Below are 27,054 nucleotides of genomic sequence, written 5' to 3' on the forward strand. Positions count from 1 at the left end.
ATCTCTGTTATTCCATTTCCTATTCTTTCCAGGGGAATATTAAAGGTATAATACATAACATTTAGTCTGTCTTCTCTGTTTCTCTTGCGAGTCACTTGTGTCAGAGCCTCTTCCTACATATTTTAATAGCCCCTACTGTAACATCTCCATCTGGATGTGATGTTCTAGAAGCTAATATAGTACATATATTAAATCACAGTAAAATGGTCTTATTCAGAAAGGAATGCTCTTTAGCAAGCCATTACTTTAAGTATCAAAGTACCTAGGGTGCTAAGGAAAAATAAATACACTCTCCTTTCCCTACCCTCATTAGCATCCATTCAGACTGTATTACCTATTCTTGAAGATTGAACATGCAGAAAAGTTTTTCATGAATGTTTGCAAGGAGAAGCAAATTGTCAAATAAATATAGGACCAAAGAGGGAAGAATTCTGCTGCTCAGAAAGCTGCTCTGAGCATGTATTTGTGACAGACATTGAACCTGACCTTACTCCTGCTCCAGGAAGGAACACAAAATGCGTTCCTTTCCCTACCTGGTGAAACTCCACTAACTTCAGCAGAGTCGCACCATTTCCACCCCAGGATGTGCCCTGCCCAGGTTATACGCCTGTAGTGTCCATTGATACCTTCAATAACATCAGGAAAATTCTGCATGCTGCCAGCAGAAGCCCAGCCCCAGGGAGGAGGTGATACCCAACTGCTACTCATCAACCCGGGCCTACCTGGACTTTATACTCGGTGCTAGTGAAGGGTCCATGAAATGATCCTGTTTCTTTTAATTCACATAAGGCCTTACCTACAGTCCACTAAGTACAACACGAACCTGACCGAAGACTCAAATGCACTATATATTAAGCCCAAAATGGTCAATACCCATCTCCACTTATGGTAAAATTCACAACTGTGAAGGCTGCAACTCTGTGAAGCAAAGCATCCTTTATCTGGGGAAGACAAGAGGAAAAATGTAATAGTTTCAATTAGGCAGGTGAAGAAAGTGAATGGGTTTTCCCAAAAGCTCTCCCAGCCTCCTGTAATGTTCACAGTATACCTATGGGAGGGCCCTAGGGAAATCGCAAGGAGAGGAAAAGGGAGCGAGCAATGAGCAAAGCAAAACAGCAGGGAGAGAACATGGAAATGGCAGGATCTTACTAGCAGTACAGTGATTTTCCACTGTGCTTACACTTCCCAGTGATTTATTCCTGCTGTCTACAAATGTCCTCTGTCACTGGCAGATTTTATCCCCTAAAAACTAGAAAAGCTCCAGAAATTACGGCACTCTTTGGAGGGCAGGTCACTGAGAAGGTCGCTGGAATGCCGGGTACCAGGAGACTGCTGATTAGACTCCGAGCTCCAGGAAAGCGATGGCACAAAACACTTCATGCCTGGAAGTGAGGCAGACAGGGAGGTAATGACACGCAGCATCATGCCAAGGCAGCGTGAATGATGCCTTCTACTTGCTGTAATGCATTTTGAAGGAACACCACCACCCTAAATTTATAGCATACGAAGTGGAGGAGGGAGAAGTCTTCTGTGTACATCCCGTGAAGTCACGTAAGACCAGGCTGAACTAGAGACCACGCAACAGGATCAGATGTGTCAGAAAGTGTTACTACAGCACCGACTGAAACAAAATATAATCCAGAAAAGTAATTCGTGTCGTGAAGGATTACCTACAGGTGCTTGGTGCCTGCAGGAACCAGAGTGACTGTGGGCAATCATCCATCCATAGGAACCAGGGTGACGGATCCATTCGCAGCAGAAATCAGCCCCTCCAGTGGCAACGTGCTTCGCTCCCAGCAGCTGGCAAGCCCCACGTGGAGTCTGGTAGCTGTCTTAAAATGATCTCCCAGGAAAAACCTGTTCCTTCAGGTTAAGGAACATTTTGACATGATTTTGGAGTTGAATCGTCACTTCTCAGGTGAAGGTTTTGTCCCTCATCATGTGCTGTACCCAACACTGCAGCAGCCTGTATGCCAGAGGAGCAGAGTGACAGAGACGGGATGGAGGTCACCACTACAAGTCCCTTTTTTTGACATGGAGGCATCTTGTAGCTCTTTTCTGACTGGGGACTGCTGTCTCCATGGGTCGCTATGCTCTTTGGTCCTTTGTCACAATATGGCCTTCACACGAATGTGGGTTCATCCCATGCCAGTGGTGTGGTTTCAAATTAGATGCTGTGCAGCCTCCCCAGTCAGAAACCTCTGTCTTCTGGCTCCAGAGCTTGGAAACTGTGCAAGGGTAAAGGCAGCTCCTGGGACAGCAGAGGTCTGGCTTGCCTGGAGAGTCAGTGCTTGGCAGCAGCGAGATACATTTATAAAGTGCCACCAAATTACAACAGAAATCCCATCGCTGCTCCAACAGGCCAAGGCACAGAACAGTATCATGGGAGGATGCTGAGGGCTGGCTGAGCTTTCATTACAGACAACTTCAGCAGCCTCATTCAGGCCAAAAATACTCAAATCATTCACGTTGTATCACCACCTCCCCTTTAGATACTGTCTCTGGGCCGGAGGAAAGTTGCAGACACCACACTCTTGAGGAGCCACCCTGGGCACACCACGGTGTGGGTGGTGTTCCAGATATGACAGTGTCTAGCTTTGCTTCTTCTGCACTATTTTCTTATTATTGCCCTCTGATATTATTGCCCCCTGCTTGAAAGCATAATACTGATGTGCTGCATTTCTCAGGCCCACACAAGCCGTGACCAGCAGTGGAGTGAGCACAAGGAGAAGCAGGCAGCACTTCTCCATCAAGGCTCTTGACCATGCCGTGGTTTGCTGGTGAATGCAAACTCACAACCGTACCGAGAGAATGACGCAGTGAGGAAGAAGAACCTGCAATGGGGAGAAAACACTGTCAGTGACAGCACGGAGGGCTACGGGGACATGGTGCAGAGAGGGAAGAGGCTGTTCTGATTGTCCCCAACCACTTGTACAGTGAGGTCACTGTCAGCTGGCTTCTAGGTGCTACCACACCGCCAAAGAGTAAAAAGGGAGACGATGTCTTCCTGTTCTCCTCCAGGCTGGGCTGGCCATAGGACAGGTCTCCTTGGTGGTCAAGTCCACAGAGTTGCTTAAGTATGTTCCCATCCAACACTAGGTGGATGTAAGGAAAGATCTGGTCTCAGAAAAGTTGAAAAAGGAGGTAAGCCCTAGATAGAGTCTTTCTAAGCTAATTTCTGAGACAAGTTGCAATTGTTCTGGCACTGCAAATACACACTTATGCCAATATAAGCTCACTTATACCAACATAAACTGAGCAGAAATCACTGCATCATTTGAACAGCAGTGATTTATTCCCATCTCATATCAAAGGAAGCAGCTGAGCCAGGCTCAGGTTAACCAAGTCCTTCCTGTTTTAGTCCTTCACCTCTGTGGGCCATTCCCTCCTGATGATTTCATGACAAGAAGCTGGAGACTCACAACTGGGTGACAGCAGAACATCTCTGTAGGAATACAACAGAGAGAGCACTTTCTTCTCTGTTGCTGTCACAAAGTCGCACTGAAGCTCGTGCCAACCCTTTCATACTACAGAAGTCTATTCTTAGCCCTCTTCCTCCAGGAGCTTGTGTATGTTAACAAACAACAACTCAAAAAACAAAAACAAACAACAACTAAGAGCTGGCGAGTGACAATTGCTGCATGCATCGCTTCCCACTGGCCCACCCACGTCACCTTGCTCAATCCTACCTTGGGTATCTAGGTCTGCAAGACAGGCAGGGAAACCCCTGGATGCCATGGAGATGTGACTAACTCAGAGACTAACTAGACAGGGCTGGAATGGGGCAGGATTGAAGTCCTCTATCCCATTTTGTGTTCGTGAGCCTCAGTAATGGCATTACTGCCATGGGGCAGTGCTTTTCTCACCACAGTGAGATGAGCAGCTATGCTTCCAATTTTCCTGGCTTGAAACTAGCAGCCCAGGACATCTCCCGTTTCACTGAAAAGGCTGAAGTTGCTCTAAGCATTAGCTGCAGAAGCTGCTCAAGGATTTCAGCAATGGCTTGCCGGCAGAAGTGCACTTCAGTGCTCTCCACCAGCTCCCTCCTCTGCGCCCAGCCTCCCCACATCAGGGTTGCTGGAGCTGTCACAGGCAGCGCAGGCAGGGATTGCTGCTTACGGCAGGCGCTGTGCTGAAGTCTGTCTGCAGATCAGCGTTAATGCTCTGGCAGCGCTCGTGACTTGTCAGTCCTGCCATATTTCACAGGCCGCCTTCCACAGTGAACAAGCCTGGGTTGGGATAATTGAAAGCAGTGCCCACCGATTTATTCCACTTCAAACACATTACATGCCACCTCCTGGGCATGCGGCCTACGAATAGGAGGAACTCAGAGTGTGGAGACAAGTGAAAGAGAAAAAATTTTCCCCATTTTGAGAGGTTGGAGGGAGGTGAATCTCTAATTCATGATATATGCTAACACAGAGAATCATAGTCTCGCTCTCGGCACTGGAACATCCGTCTGTCCCCAAAGCTTAGCACATGCCCCTGGCCCACACTACTTACCAGACCCTTAAGATATTTTCAAGCACCTCCCTGTTGCTGGTTTCCCAGCATCTTTCTCTAAGTTGCATCCACCTTCCCTAGCAGGTAATGAAAAGCCACACAAAGGAGATGTTCTCAACAGATGTGCTCAGACTGTCTCAGTGCTGGGATGCAAAACCAGAAACTTGAAAAGCAAAAGACGCTTGGCTAACTCAGCTACAGCAAAGGCTGAAAGGGAGCAGCATTGCACTCTGTAAGTAAATCCTAGTGCACAAGTACCAGGGCAGGAAGAAGAGCTACAAAGAGCGGGTAGCTAAGCTAAATAATCGTGTTGTTCCAGGGACAAAGGGACCGTAGACACTTGAGCCGTGAAAGCCAAAGTCTCCTGACGATCACAGCAACAAGGCTCCTCTCATAACATTGGACAAACCTCAAAATAGCTTTGAGATGGAGCTTGCTGGTGGAAGAGGATGGTATGGTACAGCTGCCCATCGCAGAGAAGCGATGTGTCCACCAACATCTCAAGTCAATGCACTAGGACCCCTCCCTCCTACTGCTATGTATCAAAGCTTCTCAAGTTGCCTTTTGCCACCCCATGGAGAGAAGCCCAGGTTGGGCTGCCCCTGTCATTGGATGGAGCAGGACAACAAGAAAAGATGTAGCAAAAATAGAGGATCAGGAACTACTACATCTATCAACGCAATGGAAATCCACAGTCACAGTGGGCAGGGGAACTCACAAATATTACACTGGTTTGTTCCAAAATAGCAGTTATGGGCTTCCTACCATACCAGGACTTTCCAGGCCTTAGATGAGATACTCTTAGAAACCCATGAAACTCCCATCACCACCAACGTCAGCCAAACCCAGCCTTGATCAAGCAAAATCTCTGCAATATGCCAGTGAATGGGGTTTGAGGATCATCTCCCTGTCTATGATAACTAGGGCAAACTGGGAAACTTGTTGCCAACCAAAACGGTGGCTCTGGCCATCTTTTGCGTTGTGAGAGCAATGAAGAGAAGATGCTGTCCAGAAGGAATCCGGGCCACTAGGAGCCCTACCGAGTGCCCTGTGGAAGTCACTTCACATGTCTGAGTCTCGGGTCCCCAAATGCAGCAGAGGGTTAATGAGATGAGCTGCCTTTGGGAAGCATCTTGCACAAGACCTGTTCTGCAGAGGGAGCTGGACACTATTATTTGTAGAGCCTATCCTGGAGCTGCACAACAAGGATAATTACCCAGCCCTGCTATTTCTAAAGAAGCCAGTGCTTCGCAAGCATTGGAAAATGATACTGTGTTGTTTGCCATAAATGCGGTAATTATATCTAAAACTCTTCATTAACATGGAAATGACAAATAACAAATTAGAATCAAGCATCTACAATTAGGCTAAAAAGCCACGGCAATTTATCATTCTTTGCAAGAAATCATTTTTCACATCATGTACTGTGAATGAGGTCTCATTATGTAATGATATTTAGCTCTTCCACTACTTTTCAGCTTTGCAGCTTTATTAATTGCACTCACAGCAGTTCTCTAATATAAGCAAGCAGTGTTATCTTCATCTGTTGACTAGGAATCCAAACCTGAAAGCACCGACAGGATATAATTACAGCCAAATGGAGGCACTAAGACCCAAAGCCAGTGGAGAAAGCAGGGGCAAAATCTGCAAGTATCTTCAGCACAGATATGATTCTGTTCCAGCTGAGAAGAGGAATTTGCATTTCATCACAAAGAGTTTCAGACCAGCACTGAGTTCTTCTGCCAATCTCACCCAAAGCCCTATTTCATCATAACAAAAATTATCGAGGTGACAGTTTCCACTCAGCTAATCGCAAAGCTTCCTATTGAAAGTTGGGCCATGAGGCAATGAGTGTTCAAAGCCAGTGGGTATTTCTTAGTAATAATGAGTCAGACACCTGATGGCAATCAAACCAAAATGGTGGCACTAAATCTGTACTGGCTGAGGGGAAAGCGAGTTTGACAGACAAAAACTCTCTCAGGAGGCAGAACGTGACACTCTGATGCTGGGCTATCCAAATGAAGGAGCTACAAATATACTTGGTAGACAAAAGGTGGAGAAGGCAGCGCCCTTTTTAGCTTGCACAGGGGGGAAATGGCTGATCTCAAACACTTTAACACTGAAAAGTCTCTGAAGGGAAATACTTTGAAGGAGAGGAACAATTTTGGTTGCTGGAGAGATTGGCAACTTCAAGGTAGGACTGGCTTTTTTTGTTCTGCGTGAGCCCAAATTCAACCCCCGGACAAGCAGGCCTGGTTCCATGGGGTTGATGGTATAAAACTTTCAACATAGGTCCTCATATATTAAGTTTAATTGCTGTGGAGTGGCTGTTCCAGGGGCTGCAGGGAAGCAGAACCTCTCTTTCCTCAGCAGCTCCTATTAACAGTTGTGGGTGAGGCTTTGCAGACAAATGAATATCCAAAAATCTTGGCGAAGTTTGCTGCCACCCACTGAACCTTGAAAAATCACCATCACCTCCCAGACAGCTCTGCAAGTAAAAGGGTTAATTTATCCTCAGATTGTCTGTTATCTGCATTTTCCATTTATTTCACATATGGCACAAAGCACTGTTCCTGCTAGATTAATGTCTGCGTGACTTCAGTCTCCGTAGGGTTTCCTGCTGCCCCCAAGTACCTGCAGCTGGTGCCGTGGCATTCTCCATCCCAACCCTTCTGCTCAGAAATGAAGGGATCCGGTGTTTCTCCAAGCACATTAAGATAATCTATAACAATTTACTTACACGGAAAGGGCATTACTCTGACTGGAACTGGTCAGGGAACCACTCTCTGACAAGGACAGCGATATGATGTGGCTTTAAGAGACATTTTGGAATATGAATATCTCTGAACGAACTCCTGATTTTGCTGCCATCATCTGTTCAAATAACGAAGAAATGGTTTGACATGTGAGAACCTTCACAATATTATCTGGATAAAGCTTCAGACCTTAATCCGCTTTCAAAGTAGCGGCAAATGTTTATTATCTAAACGCGGACGGCCACTCTAAACTGCTCAGAGTCCAAAGCCCACAAAATGGGCCAGAAAGTTTCCTGTTCGCTTGACAAGTGTCGTATCATGTCCTCTAGGAAGACAAACTCTGCAGAGACAGACATACAGACAAAGGCGGCACTGACAAGCCCCAAGGAAGGAATAAACAGAGGGTGCTTTTTAAGCTCATTTTTCTAGTGGCCTGACTGCACTGTGGCTTTAAAGGACAGGAGATACACTGAAGAACTGAATTCACGTGTACAGGCTTTCCAGCATATGCAACCTGACTTCTTCTTGATGACCACCTCCCCAGCATGACTTAACCCTTACATGTCAGCAGATCAATGCTAGAGACTCTCTCCTCCTCCGTGGCCGCATGCACCAGGCAGGAGCCACTCACCCCGTACTGACCAGCTGCTTCGTGCCCACCAGGTGAGACACGCCACCCGGTCAGCGCTCAAAGGGAGCCTCCCTCAAGGCCCATGCCCAGCTGTGGGGCAGCCACTCCTGAGACCTCCAGGTTCTTGTCAGGTGACAGGATGTGTCAGGCTACGTGCTCTATCATGCAGAGACTCGCGTGCACTCCAAGCAAATGGGGAGATGGGAGATCTTAGTCTGAACTCACCACGGGAGACTCTGATCTCCAGTCTGGAACATTTGTAGGACATGGCATCACCCACTAGCTAAAGGGATGCAACAAACATCAAAAAAAAGACAAGAAGCAGCAGTAGGAGAAGGCATTATGAAATATTTAGAGACCTTTGCCAGGGTTTTATACCTCCCAGTGTGCAGATAAATCTCCACATTACATGCTAAAAGTAATCAGTCTGGAGAAAGACACAGGCATTCCATCAGACTTCAAGCAGGGGGCTGGTCTCCTATCTTCCAACAGGTCTTGCAAAATTCCGCAAACAAGTCAGTGAGCAAGTTCTAATCTCAAAGGCAATGTTAATAGCCTTTCCTGAGAAGGAAATTGTTATCCAACAGCGTATTTCAGAAATACACAAAGCCAAGAAAAGGTTGGGAACCAGAAGTTTCTCTTGTCTCTTTCTAAAGTATCACACGCAGTCCATCGCTCAGGAGAGTGCTGGGCCTGAATAAGCTGCGGTTTTTTAGTTTACAGCTGTGAAGATTCTGCACAAGGAATCCCCTGGGGAAAGGCTGCCTTTTCCACAGCACAAACAAAACCTCTGTGGGCCATCAAAAATCTGCAATTCTTTCTAGGTATAGAAAACAGTGAAACTGCAGAGTACCTCCGAAATTTAGTCCTAAACATGAAAGACAAATTACTGGCTTCATCCTATAATGTTGTGAATTGGTTCACAGATTTAGGCAATTACTGATCAAGCCTAGTTAGGAGTTTGATCGACGGACCAGATGAACTGTTGACTCAATGCAGTCCATCACAACATCCTGATTTATAAATCTGTCCCTTGCCTGAGAAATGTTATTTGTCCGCATTTATTTGAACTTGAAGGGATACAGGAGCTTAAGTTTCATTTTCAAAGACCATTTCTAAGAGATAACAAACAGATTTACCAAAGCCAAAAGAGCAACAGACCATGCATTTCCATATGAGCTGTTGGACCCATAACCCAAGCAGCTCTGGGAATCCACAGGAAATTTATGCATACAAGAAAATTTCCATTCTGGTATCTGTGAACAGCGAACAAAACCCTGCAAAACAGAGGAAAGCAAACCGACCTGGTGCCTTGCTGAAAATGCCATCACTTTCTAAGCTATTGCACCAATTTTTCTGCATTGAGGACTTGAGAGAAGATCCTGCCTGTGCTGCAAGTGGGAAGTTTAGCTCAGCCCAACAGTGACAACAACTGCAGGGCAGACCAGCCCCCCCAAAAAAATGTGCAGAGTCCTCAGCAAGGGAAGGGGGGATGCAAACTTACACTGGTGTCTGTACTCAGCTGCATGTCTTTGGTCCCTGAGTTAAATTATCAACAAGGTCACACCTCTGATTTCAGTATAAAAATGTTTTATGGGGAGCCTGGTGAATCTGAAAGAAGCTGCACAGATAAGCGTCTTGGAAGGTACCTTTACTTACTGAGTCACATCTCCCCGCTGGTGTGCAAAACCAGGCAGTTTCCGGGGTTTCTGTCCCTGAAATATGGCTAAGGGGGAAGCTCATGCCAAAGAAAGAGAACGTCAGAATGGCTGTACTGGATCAGCTTAGCCCTGCGTCCCGTCTCTGAAGGCAGATGCTCACAGAAAAAGCCTAAATGCAGGGCAAACACACAGTTGATACTTCCCTGCCTCACTCTCCAGCCTGCGGCAATTTACTGATCATCCAGGGGTCCCAGCTTTCCTCTTTAGCAGGCTTCAACAGATATTTTTGTCTCAGCAACTGTCAATGTTTTCTTTATGAGCAAAATATAATAAAGGGAAGAGGAGAAGGAATTTCTTGTTAATTGACAGCCGAAAGGCCATCTGAGATAACACACTCATGTGATAAATGCTCTATAAACTTGTAAAGAGAGACAGTATATGCCCAAAAGAACCTGAACAACTAAACCACTACAGAAGCATCAATATTGTCCTGTCTTTGAACACCAGGATTCAGGCACAGGATGGGTAAGACATTTGCTCAAGGACACAGAAGGAAAAAAGCAGCATTACCACTAATTAAACAGATGAGGAGACCAGGCTCCACTTACAGCCAGCCTAGGTCAGACCAAAGGTCTGGCTGCCTTAGCGAGGCTGGCAGCGGCCAACAGCATCCCTCTAGGAAAAGCTGATGAACAGGATGACCACCGAGCGATGCTCCCCCTACACACCCTGTGGGCACCCGGTGCTTCGTGGCTCAGAGACCTGTGGAGTCAGATGTAGAGTTTCTGCAAAGACTGGGATGGATTTCTCCTCTGTGAAATTGCCTACCCGAATGGAAATGCCAATGCACAAACTGTGATCATCCTCAGCATCCTGTGGACAGGCGTTCTCCCATCTTTTCCAGATGGGCTGAATGGCACTGAGTATTTAGGGCCAAAATGATGGCTGTTATTTTTCTCTCTATTCCTTTGTTCCCCCACATCCTAATGTATCATCCTCCCCTTCCTCTCATAAAGATTTGGAGCAGAGGACTTGCTTTAATTTCTACTCTTTGACAACAGACTCCCCAGATCTGTCTCCATCATTTATCAACAATCCCGGTCAACAGGGGAGGTACCAGATGACTGGAGGATGGCTAATGTGACACCCATCTACAAGAAGGGTCAGAAAGAGGATCTAGGGAACTACAGGCCTGTCAACCTGACCTTGGTACCAGGAAAGATCAGGGAGAGTCTCATCTTGAGTGAGCTCTCACGGCAAATGCAGGGCAGCCAAGGGATCAGGGCCAGCCAGCATGGGTTTAGGAAAGGGAGGTCCTGCTTAACCAACCTGATCTCTTTCTATGACCATGTGACCCACCTTCTGGACACGGGGAAGGCTGTGGACGTTGTCTATCTGGACTTTGGTAAGGCCTTTGACACCGTCTTCCTGGAGAAGCTGGCGAATCATGGCATAGGCAAGGGTACTCTTCACTGGGTAAAAGACTGGCTGGATGGCCATGCCCAGAGGGTTGTGATTAATGGGGTGAAATCCTCTTGGCGGCCGGTCACCAGTGGTGTCCCTCAGGGCTCAGTTTTGGGGCCAGTTTTGTTTATATCTTTATCAATGATCTGGATGAGGGGATTGAGTGCACCCTCAGTAAGTCTGCAGACAACACCAAACTAGGTGAGAGAGTTGATCTGCTTGAGGGTAGGAAGGCCCTACAGAGGGACCTGGACAGGCTGGATCAACGGGCCAAGGCCAATTGTATGAAGTTTAATAAGGCCAAGTGCCGGGTCCTGCATTTTGGTCACAACAACCCCAAGCAACGCTACAGGCTTGGGGAAGAGTGGCTGGAAAGCTGCCCAGCAGAAAAGGACCTGGGGGTGATGGTGGATGGCCAGCTTAACATGAGCCAGCAGTGTGCCCAGGTGGCCAAGAAGGCCAACAGCATTCTGGCTTCTATCAGGAATGGCGTGGCCAGCAGGAGTAGGGAAGTGATCGTGCCTCTGTCCTCGGCACTGGTGAGGCCTCACCTCAAGTACTGTGTTCAGTTCTGGGCCCCTCTGTACAAGAGGGACATTGAAGTGTTGGAGCGTGTCCAGAGGAGAGCTACCAAGCTGGTGAGGGGCCTGGAGACCAGGTCATATGAGGAGAGGCTGAGGGAGCTGGGCATGTTTAGTTTGGAGAAGAGGAGGCTGAGGGGAGACCTCATTGCCCTCTACAACTACCTGAAAGGAGGTTGGAGAGAGGTGGGTGTTGGCCTCTTCTCCCAGGTGAATAATGACAGGACCAGACGAAATGGTCTGAAGTTGCAGCAGGGGAGGTTTAGGTTAGATATTAGGAAGAATGACTTTACTGAAAGAGTGGTCAGGCACTGGAACAGCCTGCCCAGGGAGGCGGCTGCGTCACCAGCCCTAGAGGTATTTAAGAAATGTGTAGATTTGGCACTTCAGGGCATGCTCTAGTGGCAGAGATTGTAGGGGTTTTTTTCTGTGTGTGTATGGTTGGACTCGATGATCTCAAAGGTCCTTTCCAACCATGAAGATTCTATGATTCTATGATCACCATCCAAATTCACCCTCTTATGGTGATAGGACTAACAATAAAAATAACTCTCAACCTAAATTTCCCCCTGGAACTTGACTGTTCCTATGATTTTCCCCAGGATCTCTTTCAGAAACGTTATCTACGGTTCCCTACTCACCCGACCATAAATAAGTCCTATTTTCTTCCATGACTCAGCAGGGATGTTTATTCTGAGCATTAACACCCACCCACCCTAAGCTTAGAGTGACTGTGGAAAAAACCTCTGCGTGACTACCCGGGGCCTGGGACAAGGCAGGATGAGTCCAGTACCTTCAGGACAGGATATGTTCAACATAGGTCCAGTCCTGTTCAACATATTCATCAATGACCTGGATGAGGGGATAGAGTGCACCCTCAGCAAGTTTGCTGATGACACCAAGCTGGGTGGGGTGGCTGACACACCGGAAGGCTGTGCCGCCATACAGAGAGACCTGGACAGGTTGGAGATCTGGGCAGAGAGAAACCTTATGAAGTTCAACAAGGGCAAGTGTAGGGTGCTGCACCTGGGGAGGAACAACCCCATGCACCAGTACAGGTTGGGTGCTGACCTGCTGGAGAGCAGCTCTGTGGAAAGAGACCTGGGAGTCCTGGTGGACAACAGGATGACCATGAGTCAGCAATGTGCCCTTGTGGCCAAGAAGGCCAATGGCATCCTGGGGTGCATCAAGAGGAGCGTGGCCAGCAGGTCGAGGGAGGTCATCCTCCCCCTCTACTCTGCCTTGGTGAGACCGCACCTGGAGTACTGTGTCCAGTTCTGGGCTCCCCGGTTCAAGAGGGACAGGGAACTGCTGGAAAGGGTGCAGCAGAGGGCTACAAAGATGATTAGGGGACTGGAACACCTCTCTTATGAGGAAAGGCTGAGGGATTTGGGTCTCTTCAGTCTGGAAAAAAGACGTCTGAGGGGTGACCTTATCAACGCTTATAAATACTTAAAGGGTGGGTGTCAGGACGATGGGGCGAGGCTCTTTTCAGTGGTGCCCGGGGACAGGACAAGAGGCAATGGGCACAAACTGGAACATAGGAAGTTCCACCTAAACATGAGGAGGAACTTCTTTACCCTGAGGGTGGCAGAGCACTGGAACAGGCTGCCCAGAGAGGTGGTGGAGTCTCCATCTCTGGAGACATTCAAAACCCACCTGGACATGTTCCTGTGTAACCTGCTCTAGGTGACCCTGCTCTGGCAGGGGGGTTGGACTAGATGATCTCCAGAGGTCCCTTCCAACCCTATGATTCTATGATTCTATGATTCTATGATTCTATATAAAAGTGGACACTATAATCAATGCCTTGAAGAAGATTCAGCATATATTAAGAATTAAGTCACAAAATCATAAAATCATAGAATGGGTTGGGTTGGAAGGGATCTTAAAGATCATCTAGTTCCAACCCCCTGCCCTGGGCAGGGACACCTCCCACCAGACCAGGTTGCTCAAAGCCCCGTCCAGCCTGGCCTTGAACACCTCCAGGGATGGGGCAGCCACAGCATCTCAGGGCAACCTGGGCCAGGGGCTCACCACCCTCAGAGTGAAAAATTTCTTCCTGTACCTAACCTAAATCTATCCTCTTCTAGTTTGAAGCCATTACACCTCATCCTATCACTACATGCCCTTGTAAAAGGTCCCTCCCTCCAGCTTTCCAGTAATCCCCCTTTAGGTACTGGAAGGCTGCTATAATGTCTCCCCAGAGCCTTCTCTTCTCTAGATTGAACAACCCCAACTCTCTCAGCCTGTCTTCACAGGAGAGGTGCTCCAGCCCTCTGATCATCTTCACGGCCCTCCTCTGGACCCACTCCAACAGGTCCATGTCCATCTTGTGCTGAGGACTCCAAAGCTGGATGCATACTTCAGGTGGGGTGTCACCAGAGGGGAGCAGAATCACCTCCCTCGACACGCTGGCCACTGTTTTTTAAACCCTCATGTTCATCTTCAGAGCCTGCACGGTAGTGACTAATCAAGCCTTAATAACTAATTATTGCTGCTGTCAATTAGTACTGCGGAAGAGTGCTTTCCCTACAGCAGACGATTCCGATTCAGGGATGCCAGCTCTGGTTCGCAGGGATGGTGTCACAGTGCCTGTGCTGGTCCATGTTTATGCACTGTCCCAGGAGCTCCCACTGGCTGCAGTGATGGCTCTAGGAGACATCCCTGGGGACAGGATCCCCTGCAGCACGCTGGGAAGAAGCCATGCAGCTGCATCCCAAGCCCTGTGCTGCCCCCAAAGGCATTTCTGTGTGCTCCGTGTTGTCAGAGCCCAGCTGCAGCCAGGCCAGTACCTCCTCTTGGGCAGAGGTGGTCTAGCATGGCCTGAGACATTAAACGTGGGCCAGACTTAACCACTGTGGCTTTTGCTCTCACCTTGTCAGGATACAAAGTTTGAAGTCAAACACGAGGGGCCAGTGATGCAGCCCTGCTAAGCATGAAACAAAATGGTACATGGTCCCGGAGAAGTGTCTTCACAGACCTCCCAGCAGCTCCAAGGCTGCGGGACATGAGTCTCCACCGGAGCACTCACCAGAACAATGCTTAGTTTTGCTATCTGGGATTCTGACTTTATCTGCTCCATTAAGATACGCACCTTAACAAAAAAACAGTCCTGGCTTGCCTCTGTCTAGTAGAAGTTAAATTAACTCTGCATCTCCTACTCCACGTTGCAATCACACTGGAGCATGCAACATGTGGCTGAACAGGGCTGACTCAACGTGGAGTCACTGCAAACTGCGACTTAAGTGGTCATCACAAAATACCTGAGTCACATAGACCAGCCACAGGCACATTCCCAACCAACAGGAAACATACGGTGTTCTGACCTAGCTCAGCTCATCTTGCCGTGGCCAGGCGATGGCACGTCACCTTGAGGTCGCTGCAGACTAAGCCCACACGCAGAAGCAGCTACCGTGCTTCAGCTGATGCTCCGTAAGTTGACATAAGCCTGAGGCACAAGACCGCATGAGTCTCCCAGGAACGCTGCAACCAGGAACGCATTTGCTGGCTACAATAAGGACAGCGAAGGGTAGAGGAGTATGCAGCTGCATTTTGTCTGGCAAAGAAACCCATCTCCAGCCTAGATATTACACAGCTGCACACACTTACAGGCAGTAGATGTCTATTGGAAAACTGTATCTTTGCCTGCTTACCCCCAAAACATCTTCTAAATCAACAGCATATTATTTGCACTTAATAAAATCCAGCGTTCACAAACAGCACTCACGGGAACACGTTCTGGCTACGGGAGAGCACATACAACCAGAAAGCAATGCTTCACTGAGGCTATTCGTTTGGTCTCATGTTATACTCAACCCTCTACACAACAGTCCCTACAACCAAAAAATAGAAAGAGACTGTATTTAACCAGTTCTTACAGGTTTGAAAATAACAAAACCCAAGAGGAAGATATTTTTCTGACAGGATATTTATACTGAATCCTACCTTATCATATTCCAGAACCTGCTTACGGACAGTTGCAAGGAAAGCCAGCACTAAGCAGGACAAAGCAACTACCTCCCAAGGCTTACTCACAGGAAGAAACAGGCTCTGCCTAGACTGGAAGAGCAGGCGTCAAGGTCTCTCCTCAATCCTAAACCAAAGCACGCGCTCAAGTCTGGCTGTTGGGACAGCTGTGTTGAAAAGGAACAAAATCAGGGCAACTCAAGGGGAGCAGACCCACGCCAGGTCAATGAGTGGTATGGGGAAGCCATCCAGGGCCCTTTGAAATCCTCCACTGGCGTTAGACCTGTCCTTGAGCATGCAAAGAGAAAAGACAGCTCAACCTGTACATGCAGCAAAAGTGCAGAAGGGCCATAACGATGCCATGTGTGTCAGGGATGGGTTCCTGACGGGGACCTCGGAGCAGCCTCAGGATCGCCTTGTCATGAACATCCATAATGATGGATGCAGCAGCATGTCCAACTTATGGAGATAGGGACAGGAGCACAGCATGTGGCACTGCTAAACAAAATGGGGGGTTCCCTGGGGACACCCGTTGTGGCTGCAGAACGGGTGGCCTGGAGGACAGCGCTCAGCCCCAGTGATTGCATTTGAGCCCCTTTGCTAAAAACAAGCACAGTGTCCCACTACTGCAAAAGCCTGGCTGAGAAATGCAGCCTGAGCAGTCAGAGGGAAACGGGGGGGACGTGGGGAGAGCAACAAAAAAGGAATAAAACTGGAGAAACTCTTGGCCTCACATTAATAAAGCCTCAAGCGCAGATGGCGTTGCCAGTATATTAAGATAAATGATAGGCTATCAGGGAATAGCCTCGATGAAACCGTTCATTATATCCCAGGCTCGGATGAGGCTGTGATTAGAGTTATTCAAAAACAAGGCAAAAGAAAAAAAGCGCAAAAGCCTCTAGTAATTCTCAGCGTATCGACCCCTCTCTGTGATTAATGCTGATACCCAGCGTTTTTGCAAAACAACAATTGCTTGAGGTTTGAGGTAATTATTTTACTGTCAGTCAAAATCTAAGCAATTTACTTATTTCCAATACACGTTCCTAACGCGCTCTTGGGCAGGGCAGGATTTATGTGTATCAAGAGAGCATCCTTCCAGGAAGGAACCTGGATCTCCTTCGATCCTCAAGTGGTCTTAATCTGAGCAAACACCAGAGGGGAGGCAGGTTTCGCATCAGTCATTTGCAGATTGTGCTGACCAAGCAGAGAGAAAACGCATCTACCATCTCATTAGAAAAGAATATTTTAAAACCATCTTCTCAATAAATTACCCTCTCTCTCCCTGCTGCTACTCGTTGCAATGAGCTCTTTTCCTCTATCTTTCTCTTATCGGCTCTGCAATGGAGCCAACATTTTAACCCAAAAGATCAGCCTCTGACGCAAATCCCCAGAAGGAGAGAGGCAATTCAAGGCCGATGAACCTTCGCATTCCCTCTCTCCATTTTTTTTTTTTTTTTTAGAGGGCCGAAATAGCATGAAAACAGACAGATCTTTTGCACAGTAGTATAGATCACTATTACAAAATAAATGTGATTTCTCCAACATAAGGACAAGTCTCGTTTTAAAAGGCAAAGGCCACCTAGACTAGCACATAAAGGAAAAATTAATAACTCTCACCCAGGGAAAGATACTGCCCTGCCCGTGTTCTTCAATCAAGCTAAGTGATTACCAAACTCCAAAGGGAGAGAGGGCTGAAAACCATCTCCTCTGTCTAAATGGAGCCGCGTTTTCTGACACATATAAACTGAAGGATAGAAGAAGAGGCAAAGCACACTAAAACGTGATACATGTACACACTGAAATTGCAGACGTGAGGGGAAAAAAAAGGATTACTGCAGATTAAAAAGAGAGGGAAGACACCATGATTTATATTACAGGTGGGCTGACAGACAAGGGGACAGACAGCCAGTGCCAAGGCAGCTGACAGTCTAGAAGGATGCCGGCCTCACCATGCTGTGCAGAAACCCCGATGGTCCTGGGTTAGCAGATGCAGCCCAGCCTTCACAGCACGGAGCTCTGCGCAGACTAATGGACCCTATCCTTTAATCCAGGCGAAAAAAAAACCAAGATAAATTACTTGGAGCAGCAAATGCCAAGCCAGGCTCCAAGGTAGACATATCCTAACTCTAAAGGCCGTAGCAAACGGATGGATAGAGGCAGACAGCTGGAGAAGGTCAAAAATGCTCAGCCACGTGCCTGAGTTTTCCAGCTTTGCTTTCTTGGGCCAGGAAAAGCAAGTGGAGGTGCAGGCAAAAAGCTGTTTAGAAGGGGTCCTCTTGTGCTTGGAAAGCCCAGGAGCTTGGTGCTGCTGCCTTTACCTGCTCCCCAGCAAACCGAGAATTTGCTCAGATATGGTCTGCCAGGCAAATTGTAGATGACCAGTGGCCCAGGCTTCAGTTCTCTTCAGCCAAGCTTTCCTAACGCGCTCCACACACAAACATCACCCAGGTCTCGCCTTTCACCATTTTCACCACAGAAGCTGTCACTCCCTCCTTGCAGGTATTTCAGGAGATTTTTGCATTGCATGGTAGCGAGGACTAGAGCATGCAGGAGTGACAGCAGTCCTCAGGCTTGGGTTCATCCATGCCTCCCACCATCCATTAGAAATGTCCTCCGGTCAGCCTGACCTCAGCTGGGACCTCTCATACTGACCATGTCAGCCACGATAACCAACGTCCACTCTCTCTTCTCACGAACCATCAGACAATTTCTCTGTGGCTTCATACCACCTCGCTCCAAGCTGAAGAAAAAGAGGCAGGAGTGCTGTGGATGGACAGGACCTCTTCACTTCCCTCAGCAATAGCAAGTAACTCCAGTTTAACACTTTGTCTGATGGGATCCCATCTTCTTTGTGAGCAGGGAGGGGGAAGGCAGAGCCAAACCCGAGCAAATGCCTCTAAATCCACCCCAGCTCCTGGAGGCAGCACTTAAGGGCTGGTAACAAATGGGCTTAGATGGTCTTCCTCTGACACAGGCTTAACTAGAGGCATAAATGTTGTGGAGAGGCTGCTGTTTCAAAGCAATGTATCTGAGGACGTTATAGTGCTGTTCTTTCTCGATATGGTCCACCAAAAACGGCAGGCTAAAATACCAGCCCAAGTTTCCTGCTGGAGGTTTCCCTATAGAAAGGCCCCTGCTGTCTTCCCCTTCCCTATGATAAATTGCAAGCACATACTTTTTTATCGCAAGCAATGGCTTTATTTCACCTATTTCTGATAGCTGTTTGCTTTCAGAGCTGTGTATCACCAAAACACCCTCCAATCTTCTGTTTTACTCATTGCTGTTCCCTTCTCTTGGTCTTGATTTCTGCTTTGAGGACAAGACTTGAGGTGCTTCCAAGAGGAAGGATGTGGCTTTAACCCGTTAGCGGTTCATGCTCCATGCCTGGAAGTTCCTCATCCCAGTTCACAGCAGGAGAGACACACTATCAGCTTCTCCCATTTAAAATGCACAGGCTTGGCAGTCTTGTGCTGGATGGAAAAAGAGAAGAGCACAGAGTGGTAGGTCAGGACCACAGGGCTGAGACTTGTCCAAGCTTCACATCTCCTGGAAGGTCCCATCGTCCAAGGTCCCAGCGCAGGGCATAGGGCTGCTTCTCACCATGCCATCAAGCATCGTGCTGCAAAGCCTGTGCAGGACAGGTCTGCAAGGCTCATTATCTCAGCTGGGTTTGGAGCAGAAGTAGGAGGAAGTCAGGTCGAAGAAAGAAGCAATATTAAAGAGGGGAAAAGAGACACGGTCCCCAAAACACCTTGGGATAAAATCTGATGAAAGGAAAAAGCCATCTCCAATGTGAATTGTTCCCTCCTGGGAGCTGCTCTGTCATTACAGCAGCGCACGTCATGCCAAGCTGGCAGAGAGGATCGTTATTGTTTACAGGTATGTGGATGCAAAATTTCCTTTGACAAGGCAAACCTGATTAAATATCAGTCTGCTCCAAGATTAAGATGCGACCATGAACAATATCTTAAAACAGTTAAAAAAGAAGTCATTCCAAACAGAGTACACATCCCTCATGAGGAATAGAAACTTGATTTAGGCACAGATTGATGATGGGAGCTTTATTACTGCTTGGGAGAGGGAAGAGGAGCTAGCAAGGAACATATGGAATGGTATAAATTATTTGGAGCACCTAGAAAGACAGGAAAAATAACCACCTATATTTCTGAGACTGCTCATTTCAGTCTGCAGCCGTCTGGAACACAGACCTCACGTGGCCAACATTTTGTGCAACAAAGCTCCCATAAACAGGTACAGGACAGAGCTACGGAGGGCAGGATGGCTGCAGGCAGCTGTACTTCGAACACGACGGGAAGAAAAATTTTCTGGCTCCACTCCCGATCCTGGCTCCTGCCAGCCTCTCTCACCTGGGATTTCGATGGACTCGGTCCCCTCTGTTGGGATGGTGACTTCTTGCACCTTTTCCAGGGAGAAATACAGGTGCGCGCATCCTTCCTCCAGCAAGAGAAAGGAAATGCTCAGGCACTAATTTAATTCACCTCATTCAAATCCCTACTCTGCTAAAGGCTCCCTCCTGAAACCAGTGGGGTCATTTGGCCTCTCTGTGTTTTTATTTGCCACCTGTACGACACAGATATCCTTTCCAGAGTAATTAAGAAGATAAATGCATTAAAGATTAAAAGGCACTCTGATGTGCCAATAACATGAGCTGTAAGAGTACTTAAAATAGATCCATTTTGGGCAGCAATTAAAGAACATACTACTAACTTCTGAGTCTCAGCTTCTGTATTCCTAATGCTGGTTATTTTTGCCCACAGAAGCATTAATCCAAGGTTCCTGTAAAAATGACATTTCAAATATTCATCACTTTCCACTACTCTGCCGTACCATCATTAACCAGTGGCATCCATTGTATGGTTTATGCAGTATAATTTGCGATTACAGATCTGCAATACAGCTAGAGCTATTTTCTCTGTAACTAGTCAGAGCTGCAAATATTTTTTTTACTCATTAAAAAAAAAATCACATTTCAAAACTGCGTTTATTATCCAAGTGCCCTGTCATTACCCAGGTGAGAGAGTTATATGACCTTCCATTATTCTAATGTGAACATCCACCGTATTCCTCCTGGCAAAGGACTCCAGATGTTGATGACCCACCACAAACCCCTGAATGAAACCACCAACCTTAGGACCCACACAGGCAAGGACGAGCGTAACATCAGGGTAAAGCACAGAAACTAAGGAGTGTGTGTAACTATCCTAAATGCATTACTATTTCTTTTCCTTTAATAATTAGACCTGGTCTAATAATGATTAGACTCTTAAGATTTCAATTATATTAGCAATAAATTCTTGGGTTTATATATATATGAGGTGTGCCTCCTCTTTGCCCATAAAACAAGATTTTTGAGCACAACAATGGAGTTTCCTCTGCTAAGGTTTATGGTTCAAATCAGTCTCTCCTCTGTTTACTGTTGTTATCTCTTATTAGTGGTGGCCTCAGATAAGCAACTGGTGGTTTCAGAGTCAGCATCTTAAAGAATTAAAGTCCACCATAACAACCTCTGCTTAGACAACTTGAGCCACACATTCAAAACATCACAACCCTATATTCCTCAAGATGAAAATGTCATTGTCACTCCAAACACCTCCGTACGCTTTGAATGCACAAAGCAAACTGTTACATGCTCCAAAGCAGCAAAATTAAAGGCTGAGTAAATTGCCCTAGACCTCCTGCTGCTACCTTACTATGGACGGCAGGAGCTCTTCATCTTGGGACGTGGATGATAGGTAAGCACTATGTCATTAACAAATAGCTTGGGAGCCTGGGGACATTTTCATGTTTAACACAAAGTTCCCACACCAGTTCAAGTTAAATTGCTATGTCTTCGCTCACGGTCTGTAAAATAAGGATTCTCACAGACACTGGGAGAATAAATACTCTCAAGAAGCGGGAGAAAAGCACAGTCACAGTAGCCACCACCAACACAGAAGTAGAGGGCCTTTATCTCTGTGAAGGTGTACAACAAAGACCATCTACTTTAACACTCATGAGGAATAACTAAAGGACCCAGAAACTGTTCAGTAGGTTGGAACCCATCTAAACCAGCTGCAGTTTTCCTTGTAACGCATAAACATTTAATCGCAAAAGAGGTAGCAGGAGGAAAATACGTATTTTTATTCCCTCCCAGAAAGCCCAAGTTTCCTGCTGCTCTGATGCTCTCTGAACAGTTAGCGTTCACCTACCACACACCACCTACAAACAAATCAAGAAACAAGCAGACAAAGACCAAAGTCATCTCATATACAATGCAGAGAGGTCCCAAAGTACTGCCGCGTCCTCCACTGGCAACGTCTGAGGACAAAGCATTTGAAGAGGACACCAAAAGAGATCGCAAAGCATACTCAGACCTTCCTCCTCCAGAGATGCAGGCCATCAGAACTGCTCTCGGAGGATCAATTTCTATTTTATAAAGGCACAGATGACATCATCTTCTGCTTTACTTTTTGTCTAAATATTGCTGGTTAGAGAGTCAGCTGATGGACCGTAAAACTGACAGCCTCATTACCGGCGCATATAAATTGCTTTTGCTCAGCTGGAGTTAATGTAGGACCATCTGATCTTCCCAGAATTGACATTTTTAACGATTCTGTTTCTCCAGCACTTTCCCACTGACCACTACAAAAATCCAAACTGTCTCTTGCTCTGCCAAGCTGTTTGTGGATCAAGTTACTTGTTCTTTAGGGATTTGCAGTGTGTCAGCCATCAGACCAAGCAAACTCAATAATAACTGACCTGAGAATAACTACGCCAATACTTCTGGGCTCTTCTGTACTATAGATTTTAGCATTAGATGTCAAAATTCTGAAGACCAGAAGACAGATGCATCCCCAGGAGAAGGACCTATGTGCAAAGTATTTTAAAGATGGAAAATGCCAACTGTAAAAGTTTGCTGCTTAGATGGTGCACCCTCATCTTGTACTCCGTTGGGTACTGTTATCTTCAAGTCTTCCTTTCCTGTGCCATATCCCACGTCAAGCAGAACAACTTCCCTCCCTAAACGATGTTTTTCCCTCGCCCAAGATGGGAAATTCTTCCCATCTCAGCACTATTTGGCGAAGGGAGGGAAGCGCAGAGCTCTTCCCGGGGATGCACAAAGGCGCACGCCGCGGGCTGAGGCGGGCGAGAGCACAGTGCCCCTGCCCCAGCTGCATTCAGAGCTGCAGCGCCCCCCGCCAGGGGTTGCGCCTGGGGACGTCCAGCAGTTAACGAAGCCATCTTAAAATTAGAGTGGAGTTAATTTTAGCTTTAGAAGAAAAGTACTTAAAGGAAATGGATTTCAAAGAGGCAGCTTTAGATGAATAGCACTTTCAGAAAAAGGACTTCAAAGAGAAATAGTCCATGCACACATCCAGCAGATCTAAAGCTTTACGAGCCCTTCACAGTGAGCCTGGTCTCTCCAGGCGCTCCAGCAGAACAATGTGGGCAGTTCTTCTGACCTCCTGACAGGGTTGCGGGATTTCTTTTGTTCTTAACAACCCTCCTCCTGCTGACACGAGCTATACGCTTTTTCCACCTTTCCTGTTCTCCCTAATATACCCCATGAAGAAACGCATAACCAGGACCAGGTATGGACACAGGTACGGACACAGCAGCGGCCCAGTGTGTGCCCACACACCCAGGGCCAGGGAACCAGAGCAGAAACTCACAGCTGGCACAAACTAGGAAGAGGAGAACGGCTGCATTACCGCAGCAGCATCTCAGGGAAAAGGAGCCCAGCACCACCACGGAGATGTGACAGCACCTCCCATTCCCAGCAAATGAGCCCTTCAAACACCTGGGTTCAGCTCCTTGCTTGGCCTCAGATTTTCACTGTAAGCTCATGCAAGTTCCTTGGATTTTCTTTGTGCCTCTAAAACATAAATTATTTCCCTTCCTCTTAGGAGCACTGCGGGCATCAGCACATTGTAGATGAGGAAGGAAGAAATATCAAAGAGCCATTAAGGTTGTCTAGACAGAAAAAGAATAAATGGCTCTTTACATAAGTATTTACCTGTCGGAATAACGGGGGTGAGTCACAAGCAGAGAGACTGATCCCACCGCGTCCCCTCTTTTCTCGCCTACAACACCACTGCACAGAAGTCCCATCTAACTCCTCCTCTCAGCCACAGCCTCACCGTCTCCCTCACCGCTGCTTGCACAGACTGCAACAGCTTAAAAATAAAAGGCAATCCAAACCATTTGGATCTGGTGACAGGTAACCAGCCAGGCACTTCCAGAGGACGTGGAAATTCATGTCTGCCCAGTACTTCAGGTGCTTGGACTTGTGCTTTGCAGTTGACCTACCTTGACAGACTTCACAACGGCTCCTCCAGTTTGCATGAAGGTCAATAAAACATAAGTTAGGGAGAAAACTACTGCATTTTGCCACACAGTCAATTTATTCTACATCTGACATTTTTGGAAAGATGGCCTTTCCAAGTTTTAAGAAAGAGAGAAGGTGGTGGAGGATGAAGGCTGCAGGATGATGCAATATTAAACATCAGAAACGGAACTGGGCCCATGTGTTCAGAAGCAGATCTCTGGAAGAGACACTGCAAAGTGCATCCTCCAGCATGGCTCTGCCTAGGGCAAGGGGACCTCATAACAGATGCTATTATACAAGGAGTGTTAAAGCTACATATTGTTCCATAGCCCAGGCCTCCTTATGTTCTGTACATGATTATTACAGCTTCCCCAGCCAGAGAATTTTACTGCACACCAGGGATAGCTTCAGCCTCTGGTCACTGCTTTCTCATCTGTCTCATTTACCAACGCATCTGATGGGGATCTCCTATCCTTAGCCTCTTCCTCCAGCAATGAAGGTGGTAGGGCCGGAAATGCAGCCATGACTCCAGTTCAGACCTGCATCAGCCATGAACAGAGAAGTGCCTGATGCCTTATACAGAAAAACCTCCTCCGTAGCCCCAAAGCTCATGGTGACAGCCTATGTCATATACAAGAGCATCTGCAGCAGACTCCAGGCACCCTTCCAGACAAACTAACCATTGCCTTGCACCCTGCTCTGGGAACAGGTCTCCCATCAGAGCCCTCTGGAGACCAAGCCAGATGACGTTGCATCAGCCACCCTAGCTGGGACAGTTAAATGTACCAAGATCCCTGAAAAGATATCAGTGCCATCTTTCTCCATGCTGCATAATGTGATGCCTGGTCTGTGGGGACACATCTTGGAGTTTGCAAAACGCTGCCTCTCTTGAACACTTTACAAAGCACTGGCACCCTTAGCCAGGACTGACTGATTCAGAGGCAAAGCTCTGCCAAGCCATCCATCCTGGTACGTACGGTCCCGAACCAGGCAAATAGCTTTTGATGGCCAACAACTTAATGCTACCTTCTCACTATTGCTAGCAGTTGTGTAGAGGTCACCGAGCCAGCCCACTGCACCCCTGAGTGCAGAAAATATGCTGCTCCTCTCACATTTTCTCTCAAGACACCACAAAGATCCCACACCAAGGGCATGAATGAGAACACAAAGCCGCTGATGCGAATCCCGATCATGTTTCTCTATGTTTCTTACACACTTTCCCTCCAAGCACAGTCATGTACCTCTAATCCAGCTTGCCAAAGCCAACCACAAAGCCATTAAATACTTATGATTATTGCCCCCCACAACAGCTCCTCTCCAGCCTGATGGGATAACAGTACACATGAAACAGATATGACATGGAAACCACCCAATACAATGGTTTTCAAGCAAGAGTTAGTGGGACAGCGAGGTATCAGACTTGATGCAAACTCCATCTGCCCTCAAAGAGCAACCCTCCTATGGAGATCTTGAAATACGCTCTTTGATTCAATTCAAAGGACGCTAACAATGCTAAAGCAGGCTGGAAACAGCATTACAGGGGAAGAACTGCCAGGTTAAATCAGAATTTAACATCCACGGCAAGTGATAGTTCTTATAACACAACATATAAAAGAGTTTTAGGATTTCTTTATTTGACAAGCCTCTCAAAGCAGCTAGTTCTCTAATAGACACAGACACTTTCTGTATAGACATGTTTCAGCTCCCACCAATTCACCTGAAAGGTTCCCACTGCTTCTGATGGGCCTTGGCTTGGAAATTGAGTATGCTGGGAAATGATCCCACTGCCCTGAACCAAGCTGGGCAAGTTCCCTTCTAAACCCTACTTTGTCCCACCCCAGCTTTGACTTGCATCAGATGGACATCACACATATAAAGTCGGATAAGCTATTCCTAGGTGGAATAAATTAGTCCAGTTGTTAAATACAGGGCCTATATGTACAGTGAGAATAAAGTTTTCGAAGCTTTATAGAGGCTTTGCAGGTTTGTCTTGCTTAACACTGCCAACTTAGGGTCCTATGCCTGCCCCATACGCCCCTTACAAATGCTGAAGTAGCAAATGGGCTCATTAGCAACTAGCCAACTCGTTTTGTCCTCACAGGACATATATCCCCGCACAAACCTATCTCAGGCAAAGGGAACTGAAATTTCCCCAGGTATCACACCTGAGAAGTTATTTTTTTGTCCACCCTTGGAGCAAGACAACACTAAGCTCTCGGAATGAATGAGCAGGTCTGGGGCATTCAGAGCAGCTCTCCCCAAAATGAAAACTCGGGTCACTCTGCTTGGGACCCATCCCAGTTCAACCAGTCATCACTGGTGGATGCGGTTTCCTTAGAAATGAACCTGCTGTGTGTTTAGCTTGAGAGCCAACCTGTGAGACTTCCTGGCACAAGGGGCTGCCCCATGCAAAGCAAAGGGCAGGAGACGTCCTCTGTAAGGAAGAAGGGGCTTTTTGTCTTACCCAGACCCTGGTTCTGCTGCTCCCACTCGATGGTGTCAGGCACCTGGTAGGACACCCCAGCCAGCTGGGCCACAGGGTTTTCCAGGCCAGCTATGGGATCCTGGGAGGTCTCGCCTGGAAGCGTGAAACCTGGCAGCTCTGTGTCACCCTCCATGCTTTCATCCATCGAATCTATGTCTTTGTCCTCCTCGTCTTCCTCTTCCTCCTCTTCTTCCTCCTCCTCTTCATCCTCCTCCTCTTCCTCACCCTCTGGCCAGGGAGACACAAAAGCAACATCAGGAGAGATTGCACAAGACAGAAGGTTCATACATAGGTGAACACCAAGACAGCCAGCTGATACCACTTCTCGAAAGGCAGACCAGCTGAATGAACTTCTGCCTGTTTTCTAACAGGAAAGACACTCAAAGTGTTTGGAAGAGCTCACCACCTCAGTTTGAAGAGAGCTAAGTTTGAAAAGAGCTCAGTTTGAAGTTGCTAAGTAACTTAGACCATCAAATGCATTAGTGGGAAACACTGTTATTTTGCTTCCTAATAGCAGAGTACAAACACGCATATGTACGTGTACAAATACCTGAACGTATATAACTACAGTGCTCTCCGCTCAACTAATTTCAGCTCAAGTGAAAACTATTTCCCTGATTTCCAATCTTGGAGGCAGCAAGAAGTTGGTTCCATTTTTAACTTTTATTAAGGTCT

At 47.2% G+C, this 27,054-nt stretch overlaps 1 protein-coding gene across 3 annotated transcripts in view; it reads right to left on the reverse strand.

The window, feature by feature from the left end:
* Positions 1-27,054, reverse strand: part of ARMH4 (armadillo like helical domain containing 4) — a 71,224-nt gene that overhangs the window by 20,283 nt on the left and 23,887 nt on the right. For all 3 annotated transcript variants that reach the window (XM_063333355.1, XM_063333354.1, XM_063333353.1), the window contains exon 5: positions 26,359-26,607. In XM_063333355.1, the coding sequence (XP_063189425.1) occupies positions 26,359-26,607 (249 nt within the window). The remainder of the gene's footprint in view (positions 1-26,358; positions 26,608-27,054) is intronic.

This window comes from Chroicocephalus ridibundus, chromosome 4 (genome assembly GCF_963924245.1).
Source record: "Chroicocephalus ridibundus chromosome 4, bChrRid1.1, whole genome shotgun sequence".
Taxonomy (NCBI): Eukaryota; Metazoa; Chordata; class Aves; order Charadriiformes; family Laridae; genus Chroicocephalus; species Chroicocephalus ridibundus.